Source organism: Melospiza melodia, chromosome 1 (assembly GCF_035770615.1).
Source record: "Melospiza melodia melodia isolate bMelMel2 chromosome 1, bMelMel2.pri, whole genome shotgun sequence".
NCBI classification, from domain to species: domain Eukaryota; kingdom Metazoa; phylum Chordata; class Aves; order Passeriformes; family Passerellidae; genus Melospiza; species Melospiza melodia.
The window spans coordinates 82,096,760-82,111,578 of record NC_086194.1 but is presented as its reverse complement, the minus strand read 5'-3'; the positions used below and the strand labels follow the sequence as shown (position 1 = coordinate 82,111,578).

Sequence of the window (14,819 nt, the reverse complement as noted above, 5' to 3'; positions counted from 1 at the left end):
TCTGTGAGAAAGCCAGCCCTATGGGCAGCAGTGTGTGGTGTCATTGCCATGGAAACTGGCACCAAACCTCATTCACACATCCAGCCTGGCTGGGAGGGATGGAGGTCAGGCCTACGGACGGATGGAGGGCGGCCCTGGCATCTGCACTCTGCTGCCCTGGGGTCTTTTGCAAGCCCTCCTCACAGGGAGGTCGTGGGGAGTGGGATGATGTCTTGCAGAAGGGAAGAGGACAAAAATAGTGCAGGAAACAAAAATGGCCAATGAGGTGAGAAAAATCAACCATTTCGTCCTGCTCTCATATCGTACTCTCTTGCTGTAGTTTGTTAATTTTGGGGTTTGTTTTCATTCAGAACAGCAGTGGGAATGAATAAGTGCTGTAACATTAGTGGGAGGTGCTTGAGGCATTTCTTATTCCCTCAGCCTGGGTCTCAGCAGGGTGGCACAGAGGAGCTCTGGGAGAGTGCACTGGAGGAGCAGCGTGTGGAGCACAGAGGTGGAGGACTTGGCACAGGGATTAAACCTGGACATGATTTCTGAAAGGTTTCCTGAAACATCAAAGAAAAGAAAAGTTCAAAGCCTGAGGTAAAAAAAAAAAAAAAAAAAGCAAAAAAAAAAAAGCTAAAGTGAACTGAAATAAAACCAAATCCAACCTTTGAGGTAAATGGAATTCCCCTATATTTGTCTTTCCCTACCTGCTAGAGGAATGTTATGGCAGGATTACCAAATGTGAGGCTTTTTCTTTTCAACATTACAAAAGGGAAAAGATGGGATGGGAGGAGAGGTGATTTGGGTTTTCTTTGTTTTCTTCAAGACATTTTTCCTTTCCTTTGGAGTCTTCCATCACTCCTTAAGTCCACTATATTTGTTAGACCTGTGGGTTGCTTTTAAACAACCTCATCACAGAGTAGCTTTTTGTTATCCTAAAACATCACTTTCCAGGCATGCTGTGTAGGCTGCTTGCCTTCACAATGTGCACAGTTTTTCATGGCTTCTGTGCTCACGTTAGGGAGAGCAGCTACTGCTTTCTGACCCCTCTTCCTCCCCTCTTTCCCTTCCCAGAGCCCCTGTGTGTGCTGAGGATGCAGCACAGCTGGAAGAGCCTCTCCAGCCCTTTAATACTGCTTGCAGATGAAGGAGGCAAATCACATTTTTAGCTGCTGTAAAGAGGTCTGATTTCTTTGTTGTGGACACTGCTGAGTGTGTTTTACTGGCAAAAGGTTAGAGCATGGCTAAAGGGTTAGAAACCTGAGCATGATACAAACCTTGGATAAGTGCAGCTTTAAAGGTTCTTCTCCCTCTCTATGCCTTCTGCTCTTTTTTTCCTGGGGTTGTTAATCAGCCCAAACTGGCTGGTATAGTTAAGATGAACATATTAACAAAATCTTTGCTACACATTTGTTTCTACTCCTGCTTTCCAAGCAACCTGTGGGGCCTGTGGACTACATGCCATTCTGCCAAAATATTTTAAGCATTAAGCCATTCCTTTGGGTGTTGGTGTTTATCTGAGAATATATGCTCTTAATCTCCAAGTGTGGTAAATTTATTTTTATGTTTTGTTACATAAAAATTCTTTCAAATCCGAAAACCTGCCTTGCATAAATGTGCAATAACACACAGACTTGGCCCCTGAGAGGGACTGGCTGTAGTCAGGTGATTGTTTAACAACTTGTCAGGGAGAAATGGAGTGCCAGTGCAAGGTGAAGCTTTGAGCTGGCTGGGGAGCTGCGTTGTGGCTGCTGCTTCCCTCCTGTGCTTTTCCTGCACCAACTCTGCTCCATGTCTCTTCCTGTGGGGAACACACCAAGGGCACAGTGCATGGAGGCAGAAAGGGAAGAAGGGAAGCTTGTGCTGCTAGTGCTGCTCCTCAGGAGGCTTTTTGCTTGGCCAGTTGGAAGTCAGGAATTATGTGTTTGTGCTCACAGACTGGGAACCTTGGTGGCTTCATTTCAGGTCCTGCATTCCTTTAATAAACAAAATGCTTGTAACTCCTGTATCTCAGCATCACCTGATGCTGCTCATAGGGGAGCGTCATGTGCACATCTCGAGCTGTAGTCTCTTTGCTGTACCCCTTCATATCTCCTCTGCTTGCCCTCAGTTGTGCCCCTAATGACAATGTGAGGGTGATGACAGTTCTGCAGCATTCCTGATTGTGCACGTGTGCCAAAGCCTCCCACAGTTGTCCATTCCCTATGATCCCAGGCAGCAGAGAAATGAAATTATTGAGTTGCAATACTGTGTGGGTCCAGCTCCAGCATATTCAAGCTGTGTGTGGTTTATTGTGATGTATGTGTGTAATTGCTGACTGGGTCTTTATGGGGTGGTGCCCTGAAAATGGGCTGATGCCATTTTCTCTTTGATTAGTCTCCTCTCTAATTTAAAAGAAGTCTTCCCTTGAGGGAGGTTTTTCTTCATTTATTTTGTTAATGGATGATTTTTGAATTATAAACTTACTTCTCTGTACAGAGCTTAGAAAAAAGAAATGGACTGACAGAACTCTAAAAATTCCTGCTAAACCTGAGTCTGACAATATTCAAATTTAAAGAAGAAAAGAGGTAAAAAAAATTAAATCTGTCATAATAATTCAAGTTTGATTCTGGTCTTTTCTTGCAGATTTTAAAATGTTTCTGCCAAGAGAAATGACCGCAGTAGTGTATGAAGCTATGGAAAAAACAGCTGAATCTTTTTATATGCTGATGCTGTTATAATATCTAGTCCTCTCTTTTGAAAACATAAGTCAGGGAAATGTGCGCATGGAAGTTCAGAAATAAATACCTGGACTTCTTTTAACATGAAAGTATTCAGAATATATAAAGATTACCTTGATAGATATGCTTTGTTCTTTAAATGAATTGGTGAAATTTGGCATGCTTCTTAAAGAGGCCTTTTGCCAGTCTTTTCCCATACTCTTAGCTCATGCTTTTGCATAATGATGTGATCCATGGTGGGCAGGAATAATTCAGCCTAACGATGAATAATGGTAGCATTTGTGGTCAACTGGTCATGACATTCTCATTTGAGCATTCCTCTTTGGGAACTGCGTCTTTGAGTCATGAGACTTGCAGTAATGTCAAGAGAGAGAGCAGCCCAGAATCAGGCTGGATGAGAGAGAAAAGGGACACTTGTTTTCCAGGGTCCACTGTGGTGGAGGATGGAATTAAAGAAAAAAAAAAGCCTTACTTGGTATACTGATAGCTTTACAATCCTCTCTTTGTAACACTTCCTCCTCTCCCAAGTACTTCTGTACTTCTGTGTTTAAATCAATGTATGTCTACAGTTCTGTGCACAAGACTCACTGGAATCTCAGTGAGGGAAAAACAATCTGCAGGAAAGGAGGTAGTGGGAGTAGAGAAGGACAGGGAAAGCACCAAGTTAGGGGGAATTTATTGGTAGCCTAAAATAAGCAAATGCAGAAAAGAGCAGATGGTTTTTAGACACACTGGAATTGGACATTCTACTCCAGATTTGAATCCTCCTGGGCAGAGGAAGGGGGACAGGTTGGTAAACCTAGGGATCAGTTTTAAATGGAGGCACGATGTAAACACTGCCAGAATGACCTACTTCCATCATGCCTCATCTGTGTCATTTCTAAGTCCTGAGTATTAAGTAAATATGAAGATCAATTACACAGAGATATATTATTCATTGATAAGTAGAGAGGGATGTGTGAAAAATGCAGAGTTCCCCGCTACAACTAAAATAGGCACTTGTGGTAGCTGTGTATAAAAATAGTCTGGACACTATAGCTTTGATTAAAGTTGGGTTTGAAGTACTGTGATTGTGCTGATTAGATGTGTAGGATGTACCTGATTTCTATTGAAGTAAAAGATGTGCTTACAGGAAGATGAATAAATGGGAATGCAGTATCTGCGATTCAAGGGAGAAGAATTATTAATGTTCCGATGACTTTTGCAAACTGAAAGTCCTGGAAGTTGGTTGTGGTCTAAGAAAACCACAAGCGCTCAGGCTTGGTTTAAATTAAATCTCTCTGAATTTGTATGAATGTATGACTAGGAATCCAAATATTGTGGTGATAGAAGAGCGGACACTCTTTCCATCCTTCGGATACCATTTACAGGACACGGGAGATGGTGGAAGAACCAGAAAGCTACACTACTTTTCAATGGTGTAAACTACTGCTGAAAATCATAAAGAAGAAGAAAAAACCACTTGATTTGTAGTTCTGAATAAAGTGACATTAAGAGAACATATGCTTTCTTGTCACATGTTACTTAAGAGATTCTGACACTGTATCCAAAGCAACTCCATCTACAAGGGGGAAAAAAGAAAATCATGCCAAATCTGATAGTCTTCCGATGTGTTCCATTAGTTGTGGATTTCTACAAGGATTCTTCAAATACAAAATTAATTATTATAAAATGGTCTTACTCAAGATGCCACAAATAAGGTAACAGAAGCATGTCAAAGTGATACAGTTTGTGCTGAAATCTAACTATACTCCAGCAGCGGAAAAGGTTGAAGATAACCTTGTTCATCAGAGGTATATTAGAAATTGTTTGTAAGAGCAGCTCCACTATTTGGCCCATGGTTTTCAGAGAAGTTTAGAAAAGTATTTTCACACAGTATGTGCCCAAATTTTTTTTAATTAACCTCTGCACTTTATTTAAGTTATGTAAAAGTTTGTAACTAGAGACTACAGACCAGCTGCCCATCCAAAGTAAGCAGCAAAGTTAGCTGGAGGAGAAGAAATGAAAACCAGATTAAGCTGCTAGAATTTTTTTTCATTTGAATGACAATGCTTTATAAGAGTTTGTCACGGTTTAGGCCTGGCACAGAGCCAGTGCCCCCATGAGAATACCCTCTCCCTGGTGTCTGCTGTGAGATGTGACCAGGAATAAGCAAAGCAGGCTCCAGCTTAGAAATAAAAACTTTATTAACTAAACTACAAGAAAAGAAGAGGAGGAAAAAAAAAAATTAAAACCTTACAAAAGCACCTTCCTCCTCCCCCCCCCCAAATTTCTTAATGCAATACATTCCTCCAAATCACCAATTCTCAGTCTGGCACCACCCTTTAGAATACTCAATCTTCAGTTCATGAAGAGGAGAGGAGTCCTTCTTGCCCCATAGGCTTCCCCTGGAAACACGTTGAAACCTCGTGTGCTTCCATGTCACTCAGCACCGCCCGGAAAGTCCTTTTGCCATTTGTGACATCTTCCTTCTATGCCCAGTGCTCTCACCACTGTGCATGGACCAGAGCTGCTTTTAGGGTTGTCTTTTAAGGATGCCTTGTCTCACTCCAAAAAAGGCACAGTCCCTCCTTCAGGACATCTGTCCCCCCCACTTTTTCACCCCCTGGGGCCGAGGGGTACCCACACTGAACCCTCCTGGTTCTGAGGCACTGCCTCCCCCTAAATGCAGTCTCTCTCACAGGAATAAAACTGGTTCAGTCTATGGCCAACAAGAAAAGTCCAGCCAAAAGGCCACTCCGTCATCTCTCCCCCTACTCAGCAGTCTTCTCCACTTCCCTCAGGCCCAGTCCTTGTTATCTCATCTCATCTCATCTCATCTCATCTCATCTCATCTCATCTCATCTCATCTCATCTCATCTCATCTCATCTCATCTCATCTCATCTCATCTCATCTCTTATCTCTCCTCTTATTCAGCTCCAGGAAGATCAGCATTTTTCAAGGTTTCAGTCATGCAAGAAAAGGGTTAAAAATTTCAGTCTCTGCCTGCCCCAGAGCTCCGGCACTCCCACCACTTGCTGCTGCTCCGGCCGGGCACCTTCTCGCCGCACTCCCCCCTTCTCCTCCTGGGCCGGCTGCTATCACATTCTGTCGCCGGCTCTCCCTCTCTCTCTCCTGGGGAGGGGGGTGTCTGCCTGATGTCTTTTGGTGCTCTTCCACCCTTCCATCCTCAAGGGCCTCCTCACCCCCATCTCTGTCCAGCCCCGGGCCTACCACATGGCTGCGCCTCCCCCGCCCAGCAGCAGCAGCTGGACGGGGGAAGGGAGATCCCACCTCTTTCCCACCGAAGTCCCAAGAAAGCCTCCCAGGGCCGAAGCTCTGGTTTTTAACCCCTGTGTGTTCTCGGAGGTGTGTCCAAACCCCACTGGCCACACCAGGTGCTAATATCAAAATCCGAGCACCCATTGGTTTGACCACAGCATCCCAGAATTCCCACTTCTTCCTGGTCAAACCAGCACAGAGTTCCATCTGAAAGTGAGGGCCTATGTGGTTTGATTCAATACAAAACCAGTGCACAGTGTGTGGAGAGAACACAAAGAGTACACACAGTAATTATTTGACCTGAGAAATTTGTATAAAGAGTTGTGGGAAAAAGGAGAAGGAATAAAGGTGTTAAGTGGATCCTGTTACAATTAAAATAAAAGTAAATGAAGTTTTGCTTAAATTCCTCTAATTTTGCTTTTTATTTGAGAAGGGTGTGAGAAGCTTGATTTTAATCTGGTCTAGCTTAAAGGAGCTGAATTATTTCAACATGCTTTTACTTTCAGGCTCTGTAATATGGTAGTCTATTACAAGAGAAGAATCACAGCCTAGAAACAGCAAATGTTCCCTTGACGAACCAAAGTTTTTATTGACACCATGGAACACTTTCCCTAAGCAGGCAATTCAGCTTTTCAAAATAATTCCTGTAATGATGGACGGTAACCTTTACATGCACAAAATGGGTAATTCCACCCTTAGGATGAATTTAGAGCTGCAGCAGTGGGTTTAACTTCTTTGCACTCAAATGATTTGCACATGCCTGTGTCATGGCAGAGTGTGATTGCCTCAGCTTTCCAAAGTTAGATTGCTGAAGATACTGAAGCAAGTATTTTGGAAACATGCTTCCTAATCATAGAATTCCTTTTTCACCAAGGATGTGGCTTTGATCAATTATTTATTTACATGTCCTCAAACATATTTACACTTTTCAAAACCTTTCTTTGCTCAGTTTGTGCCCAAACTGCATGCCCTTGTTACCAGCTTCTGCAGAAAGTCTGAGGGAAGCGGCAGCTGCAGTTCTGTGCAGCTCCAAAAGATGAAAAAACATGAAGGAAACAAGCATGAGATTCTATTTTTTTATCTCCTTTTATTTTGTGTGTTCACTGCATTAGAATATCCTCACCAGTAACCCTCCTGCAGTTATCAAATGTCTCAGCTTTGTTTTAGTGCTTAGCCAGCTGTAAAAGATGTTTTATTGCCTTATGTATCCTTCCACCATTCAAGTAAATCACTTCAGTGTTGTATTATAGATGACTGCAAAAAGGAGATTTTTTTTTTTTTTTTTTTTCAATTACAGTGACTAGTGGCCAGGTATGCACAAAAACCAGCATATTTGGAGCAAGCAGCAACCTGTCCTGCAGTTATTTGAGAGAGGGGAGCCTGTACTCATTAGGCCATGAGTAATGCAGCAATCCACGTGCCCTGCTGCTGAGGACCAGCTGGCTGCTGGCTGCTATCAGAGCTGCTTGCCAGCAGGCACGGCTCATTAAGAGCCTAGTTGCAGGATATAACATCTTTGCAGTCAATTAACAATGCTGCTCTTTAAAAAGGTCCAGATCCTTCCTGATTCAGCAAAGCACTTCGATATATGTTCAAAGTTAAATGCTTGAATAAGGTTTTGTGTAATGAAGATGTGAGGTCTTGTGCTTGAGGTTAAACAGGTAGGCACATTCCCAAATCAGGGCCTGACATGTTATGGTTCTTAGAGGTTTCCAGGAATCTTGAATATCCTGAAATACTGACTATGATGATTTCCAAGTTGAGTAAAACCTACAACTGAAAAGCAAAATCACAACATGTGACTGTGAGGCATGCAGGAAAAGCTTTTAAAATCTATATCTGGTCATCATTGATACTTGTCTTGCCAAGGAAATGCTAGCAGACTGTTTACATTTTTGAAACCCTAAAATAAATTAAAGAAATGACACAACCTTGTCATCTGGAAATGGTGAAAAAAAATATATTTGGTAAAATGAATTTATTATTTGAAGAAAGAAGCAATGAGAGTAATTGAATTGCTATGCACTTCCTGACTGTAATATTTCTCACTGGACAGGGTTGTATTTTGTAGTCTGCTTCCTGTGGTCAAGTAAAGGAGTGAGTATTAGGAAGACCAAAATTCAAACTTTTGCCTTAGCATTTTATGTAGCAATGTCTACCACTTTCCCATGGTTATTTTCTATTGTATGACATCTGCTCAGCTCTTGTAATGTCCTACTGATAACTCACTGCAGTAATAGGCAAATGTCTTTGCTCTAGTTCAATGGGTCAACAGCAGAATCAAAGATAATCTCTCGCTGATTGTGAGTTATTTATTAACATAACCACTCTGCTGCTTCTGGATCAGATCTAAACAGCTTACTATGAGACCTGGACTTGGTATTTTCTATAATAGTGTGTTGGATTGTCAGAGCTCACTGCTTCATCTTCTGCAATATCTCATCTTCTTGTATCTTCACTAATAAAGTGCAAAAATTCCAGCTGACTGCAATGAGTATAGATTGAAACCTCAAATAATTTTTAAAGAACTTGTGATTTCTGGTGAAGCATCCTATGGATGTGGATTGTTCCATACTTCCTCTTATTTACTTTGTCCTGTTTGAGAACAAGTTGAAATAAACTTTCTGGTGTGTGTGTGTGACACCTTACTTGTATGTTTCCAACTTTTGTTCTCAGTCTGATTTGGGTTGGAGTATTATTTTGCTTTTAATTTAATATTTGGACCCGAAACTTTACATGAGAGAGCCAAAACAAACACATCTCCTGTACAGAGACTGTCTAGAAATAGCTGGAATTGGATCACAGCCTGTAAGGCAGGCACAGCACCCTTGAGATATATCATCCATGCCCATGGAGCTGGTTCTAGCTGCCCTGGACACCTCTGGGGATGGGGATAATGGCTTCTGGCAGCCCAAAATATAAGGCACCAGTCAGATCCTAGGGGGTCTGCCTCTGGTTTCCACTCTCAGATTCACTGGATCTGTTCATGGGTAAGACTCAAAGATTTCACAGATTATCATGTTTCAGATAAGTGGGGGAAATTTTGGCTTTAGTTGGTGCAGTGCTTGATCACCTCAGAGATGCAGGCTCTGGAAACAGTGAAATTCAGAACTGAGGCAAACTCTTCTACAAGACCAGCCCTCAAATTCCACATCCACCACAGCCCACCAGAAATCTGATGTTCAGTGACAGCCCTGCCTTTCTTTTCCTTGCCCTAAACTTCCATGTTATTTCAGATGTAGCAGTTAGGGTTCAGTGATAGATGCTTCTTTTGGTGAAAGCATTTGCAGCAAAATGTCCAGCCCCTTCCAGGAATGGGGCTGAACCTGTGCTGGGAGGCTCCATCAGAAAGTGGGCAAACTTTGGAACAGTTCAGACTATATGGGAACTTTGCCACTGATCAAATGTAAATAATTCTGCTCAGACTCTAACGGCTGAGTTGAAGCAGAGATTTTGAAAAGGAAGAACTTGGATCACAATTTTATGGCTATCTCTAAAATATTTTATTGCTGGTTTATGACACCAAAGTGTAAATTATGGGGCTTTAAAGAGTTGCATTGTGAAGGTTTTATCCTTTGCTTATGTACAGAACATAAATACTACTGTTTTGTTTTCAGGGAAATTAAATACATATTTTTTTAAGTGCTGTTTAGGAAGACAAGAAGGTTATTAAGAAGAACACCTTACTTTTTTTTTTTTAATGTGTTGAGAATGGCTTTTTTTATGAGTTGATAATAAGTAATTATTTTCAGTCAACTGACGTATGTCAGATAATTGAAAAGAAGGAGGGGGAATAAGCATGTGTTGCGTGTTTACAAATACTATTACAATGGAAATGTCGTGTCTAATACCATGTGGATCAGTGAAGAAATGTCTTCTATTACATGACCTGTTGCAGAAAAATATCTGTTGGAATCCCAGTTTCTCAGGTCTGAAACAAGCCTTATATAGTTTGTGTGGAGATAAAATTGGTTTATACTGTGTGCATACACATATATATGAATCTACACAAATGCAGTTCTGTAGATGCAACAACAGCTACCATATTGTCTCATTTGCATTGAAACTCTATGGGCATGTTATCCATTTTTAGAAGAGAAATGTAACAAGTGAAAATGTTTCATTTCCTACTACATTTTTAAAGCTAACTTAAAGCTATGTAATTCAAGAAATGTATTGTAGTTTGGAGACCAGAGTTTAGAGATCAATTTCTTTTGGATGTGACTTCATCAAGATTCATCAGTAGCTTACTCTGGCCATTATCTCTTGGGGTTTCTATCCAGTATTGCTTCAGATTTTGCTCCATCCTATGTCAAACTGACTCACTGTTATTTCCTTCCACTGTCTCATGCTGAGTGACCACAGGCAGAAAAAATGTTTTCAGCTGCTTCTTTTAGTTAATGTTCTTGTTGCAGTAGACTCACTCAGCTAAATTTTTCAAAAGTTATGAAACAGTTCTCTCTGTGAACTCCATGTTATTCTCCTATGCCCAACCTTGGCACTCATTTCCTTTCCAAGCTCTGGGAAAAATGCTGGTTTATATGTATTGGGATGAAACTCAGGTGTGATTCTCCTGTTCTGGAAGGACTGAGAGGGGACATAAGTAGCCATAGTGGTGTGAAATGCCTGTTTTTAACAGTTCTAAATTATTATTGTTCAAATCTCTTTTATGTGATGTCTCTATTTCTTAGGAGATTCACATGGATCACTCTTTACCAGCTGTCAAGGCCAATACTGCTGTACAGTCCCTGTTCTCAGCAACATCCTCAGTGTCCTTGTGGTGGGGTGTCTTGGAAGGACTGTGCAGATCAAGCTTCACACTCCCTCTGCACTTGAGGCTCTCTGTGCTGTGAGTACACTGAATAATGTTGTGGCTACTTGGCATGCCCAGGCCGGTTACCTGGAAGTGCTTCAACTTAACTTCCAGAAAACTTCCTGTGATGTTGATGATTTTATACTTTTTAGGTGGATGAAACTATGTACCTGCCTCAAATAAATATGAAAGGTGCTTTTATATTGATTTATTAGTCCCTGCAATCGCCATAAGTTTCCAATTATTGTAGGGCAAATGGATATTTTTCATCTAGTGCATTACCAACATGCTGTAAACAACACAAAGGCTATATTTTACAGGCAGTATCTGATAAAAGTAATTCTGTTGCTGCTATTCCAACAAGAAAGGGAGAAGGTGCTTTTAGTTGTTTTGAATATCTAATATGTCTAGTTGTAACTCTGAGTACATAGATAGGGGTGGGAAAACATTTACACAATGTATAGAGGTGTTCATTTTCCAGCTGTGGGAAAGATGTGGCTGCAACCTAACTGTACTTCCTTCAGCTGAAATAAACACTTTTGGGAAGAATTTGGCTGAATGGTTATTTTTGGTCTGGCAAAGGGGAAACCAAATGAGTGACTGTTATTACCCTGATGCCAATTACTGGAACCGACCAGCTTAGGGGCAATTTGCTGACTTTGTTTAAAAACAAAACTGGTCTTTCTGGGTCCAACTGTGATTTAGGAAGGGAGGAGCTCTAAACCACTTCTTTCTTTTTTTTTTTTTTTTTTTTTTTCTTCCTTTTAGAAAAATAAATTTAAATTATTTTTTTAAAAAGTTTCCTAGCTGAAAACATTATCTGAACTCCACATGGTGTGGGATTTAGGGAATTAACAGGATGATTCAGACGTACAATCCTCACATTCATTCCCACTCCTGAGAACTTTCCTTCAGGAATAAAATTTCTTTCCTGCACTTGGTCGGAAAGAAAACAAACTCAAACCCCTCTCTCCTTTTTTTCTCTCTCTTCTTCTTCTTTTTTTTTTGACTGGAAAGTAATACAACTAATAAACTAAACATTAAGCCAGTATAACCTCAGGATATGAGTGGTGTGATTTCAGCAGGCATTTGCAGCACTCCTCCCTGTGAACTCTTGGCCGATATGTTCTCCCATCACTGCTTCCCTTTCCTCTCCCCTGTTCCATATGGAGACATGTGCCAGCAGGGCTGAAGGGTGGTTCAAAGTGTTGTCTTTTCATATTTTGTCCTTAGGGAGTGGGACAGAAAACGCTGAGAGTGCTGCCTTGTGTATTGGTTTACACGTCTGTGAGAAGACAGACCAAGGGCAGTGCCTGAGCTCTCACCTTGGGTACGAGAAATTTGTGATCTTGCAGCCCCACTGCTCACTTGATGTAACTCTGGTGTCCTTTTCCTATATGTGTGTGAGGGGGGAAGGTCACATAAGCTGCAGTGAATCTCTTCAGCATGAATTCAGAGCACTCAGATTGTGCAGAATTCCCAAGGTGCGCACCAGGAGAATTTTATGATGGATTGGTTTCCCACTCTTTCCCCTTTTGTTGCTTCTTATCAAACTCAAACAAACTCAAACAAAACATATCCTTTCATTTAGGCAGGAAATAAAGGAAGCCTGTGGAAAAACTTAGTTCTTGACCACGCTGCAGTTTAGTTTAAATGCCCACAGGCACTGGTATTTTCTTGCTTTCTCCTTCGCAGGATTGCTTTCCTTGGTGCCCCTTGTGCAGGTGTTTTAAAAATTCCTCTGTCATAATATTTAATATTTTTTAAATTTATAGTCAGACTTTTTTCCTACATTGATCATATTTCCTCACTACCCAGAAACTTCTTTGTCCATTTCCTTGGTCAGTCTTTTGCTCTTTGAATTAGGAAAATTCACTTAGATTGCTCCTGCATTTTCTGGTCCACAGTTGAATCAAATAGTACCAAACTTACATGGTGATTTCTTGATTTTCTTTTATAATATACTTATATTTTTGTTTCATTATTTATATTGATGGCATTCCCTGCCAAATTGAAGCCTTGTTGGTTAAACTGTCTGACCTCTATCTTTGTTCATAGAGTCTCCATGGACTTCTTCTAAAATGCAGCTGAGTTCAATTGATTGTTTCAAGCTTCTCTGCCCTTCTAGTCCTATTTCGTGTCCTATTCCTGCTTTTCTTACTGTGTCTTCAGTTTGGGGGAACAAAGGAAATTTGCTAAATACCTTGCAGCCTGTTCCCTCTCACTGTCACAATCACAGGCAGCTAGATCAGCAGCTGCATTACTCACTGCATTCTAAAGACAAATCCTAGAGGAGGATCAGAGTGGCTGCCTACAATATATTGCCTTTCACCACATTGCTGATTCCCATTTTGCTCTGCCAGATGCTGCCAACACCCTTGTCTCTGAGGTGCTTCAGTAGTCGTGTGTCTCTCCTGCCTTTCCTCTAGCTGATGTTTCGCTGGTGTTTAAATCCACATCCACCTGTGTTTTCGTTACACACAGAGGGGGAAACTCTGCCCGATCATTCTTTTTCATCCTTCAGTTTCCTTTTGTTTTGTCTTACATATATTCAAGGAGGAAACAGGACGAGGGATGGAAAAGGAAGGGTTCGGTCTAGACTTCCAAAGCAATTTCCTTTTCCCTACAGAGCACAGCTCATTTCCCTCCAGAGCGATGTGTCTGGTAAGTTGCACATTTCTTCTCAGCACTGACTTTCCTGAAATTTGTTGAGTGAAAGCACAGCTACTAGGCAGGATCCAGAGGGCCATAAACGGGAGTGTGTGAGTGTTTTTGTCACTGCCAAACAGGAGAATAAACAGAGATTAATATAGAAAGGAGAGGACAGTCTAGATAAGCAGCCACAGTGTGGAAATGTTGAAAAAAAGAATTAGACAAATATCCACAGACACACCTGCACTTGGGCGTTCCTGCACCGTGGGGCCTCACAGGGCTTATTTTTGCCATAAATGTCTCAAGGACAGAGAACTGAGCAATGTGGAAGTTGATGATTTTCCTTGAGGGTAAATTACAAGGTCTTGCCTTTGGGGGAAAAAAATAGTAATGGTTTATTGTTCTAAATTTAACTCTTTATATGCTACATTTAGCTCAAGACAGGGGAGTTCTTTTTCTTTAAAATGCATTTATATTTGCTGTTTTTTAATAGTATGCCATTTAGTACTGCAGCATCCACTCTTACAAGGTTTCTGTGTTTGCTTAAAATCAAACTCATAAATTGGTTTAAGTCAAATTAAAACCAGACTGAAAGTGTAGTATAGTCATGACTGAGAAACTTGCCTCCTCCAGAGAGTTCAATATATTCTGTGCTTAAATTTTTTTCAAATTAATTCAATTCAGTTTGGAAAGGAAATGCTTGAGAGGGGGAAAAAAAGTGATGAGATCATAATCTGTTGACTCTGTAGAGTTTCTAATTTGGTTAGTACCTAAATGTGTTTACTTGCTTAAAAGATGAGATTTCTTCTGTGTTGAGAGTGTATAGAGACATGAGCAGGAAGATGAGCTGGAATCTGACTATGTGTTTGATGTAAGATAATTATTTCATCCATTCCACTTGTTTTTTGCTTAGCAAGACAATTCACATAGTGTTCATTGTCCTGCCACAATAATTGCAGATGTGTCTGAATAGCTGATACTTATTTCTGAGTCTGAAAAAGCTCATAACTGATTTATTGTGTTAATTATCAGAAAATGCACAGTGAAACTTTAGAGAAGTACTTCCAAAGTCCCTGGTATTACAGCTGCACAGGAATATGAGTTGGTTGGGTTTTTTTAGTAGATGAATAGATGAGGAAACTTTGCATTTTGTCTCAAAAGTGTAAGTTCAGCAAACTATAGGCAGAGGAGCTTTAAAAGATCTCCTGTTTCTCAGGTCCCTTGCTTTGAAATCCCAACTACAAAAAACCTTTCTGCTATTAGCCACAAGATTTAACACCACAGTGTTTGCTACTCTCCAGTTTAATGACATTTTTCCAGGCAAAGGAAAACACCTGGCTTAGGAGGAGGTTGTGTAGGGCTGGGCAGGCTCTGGTTACTGCATCCA

The 14,819-nt window shown here is 40.9% G+C and overlaps 1 protein-coding gene across 9 annotated transcripts in view; it reads left to right on the top strand.

Annotated features, from left to right (window-relative positions):
* LOC134420058 (uncharacterized) overlaps nt 1–14,819 on the top strand; it is a 261,128-nt gene that overhangs the window by 189,974 nt on the left and 56,335 nt on the right. For 7 of the 9 annotated variants that reach the window (XR_010028241.1, XR_010028233.1, XR_010028236.1 and 4 more), the window contains 2 exons: nt 10,659–10,816; nt 13,337–13,444. Coding sequence is in view for 1 of the 9 variants with exons in the window: in XM_063159756.1 (XP_063015826.1) it covers nt 10,659–10,816 (158 nt within the window). In the remaining 8 variants the exon portion in view is untranslated. The remainder of the gene's footprint in view (nt 1–10,658; nt 10,817–13,336; nt 13,445–14,819) is intronic. The other 2 variants (XR_010028237.1, XM_063159756.1) reach the window with 1 other exon arrangement.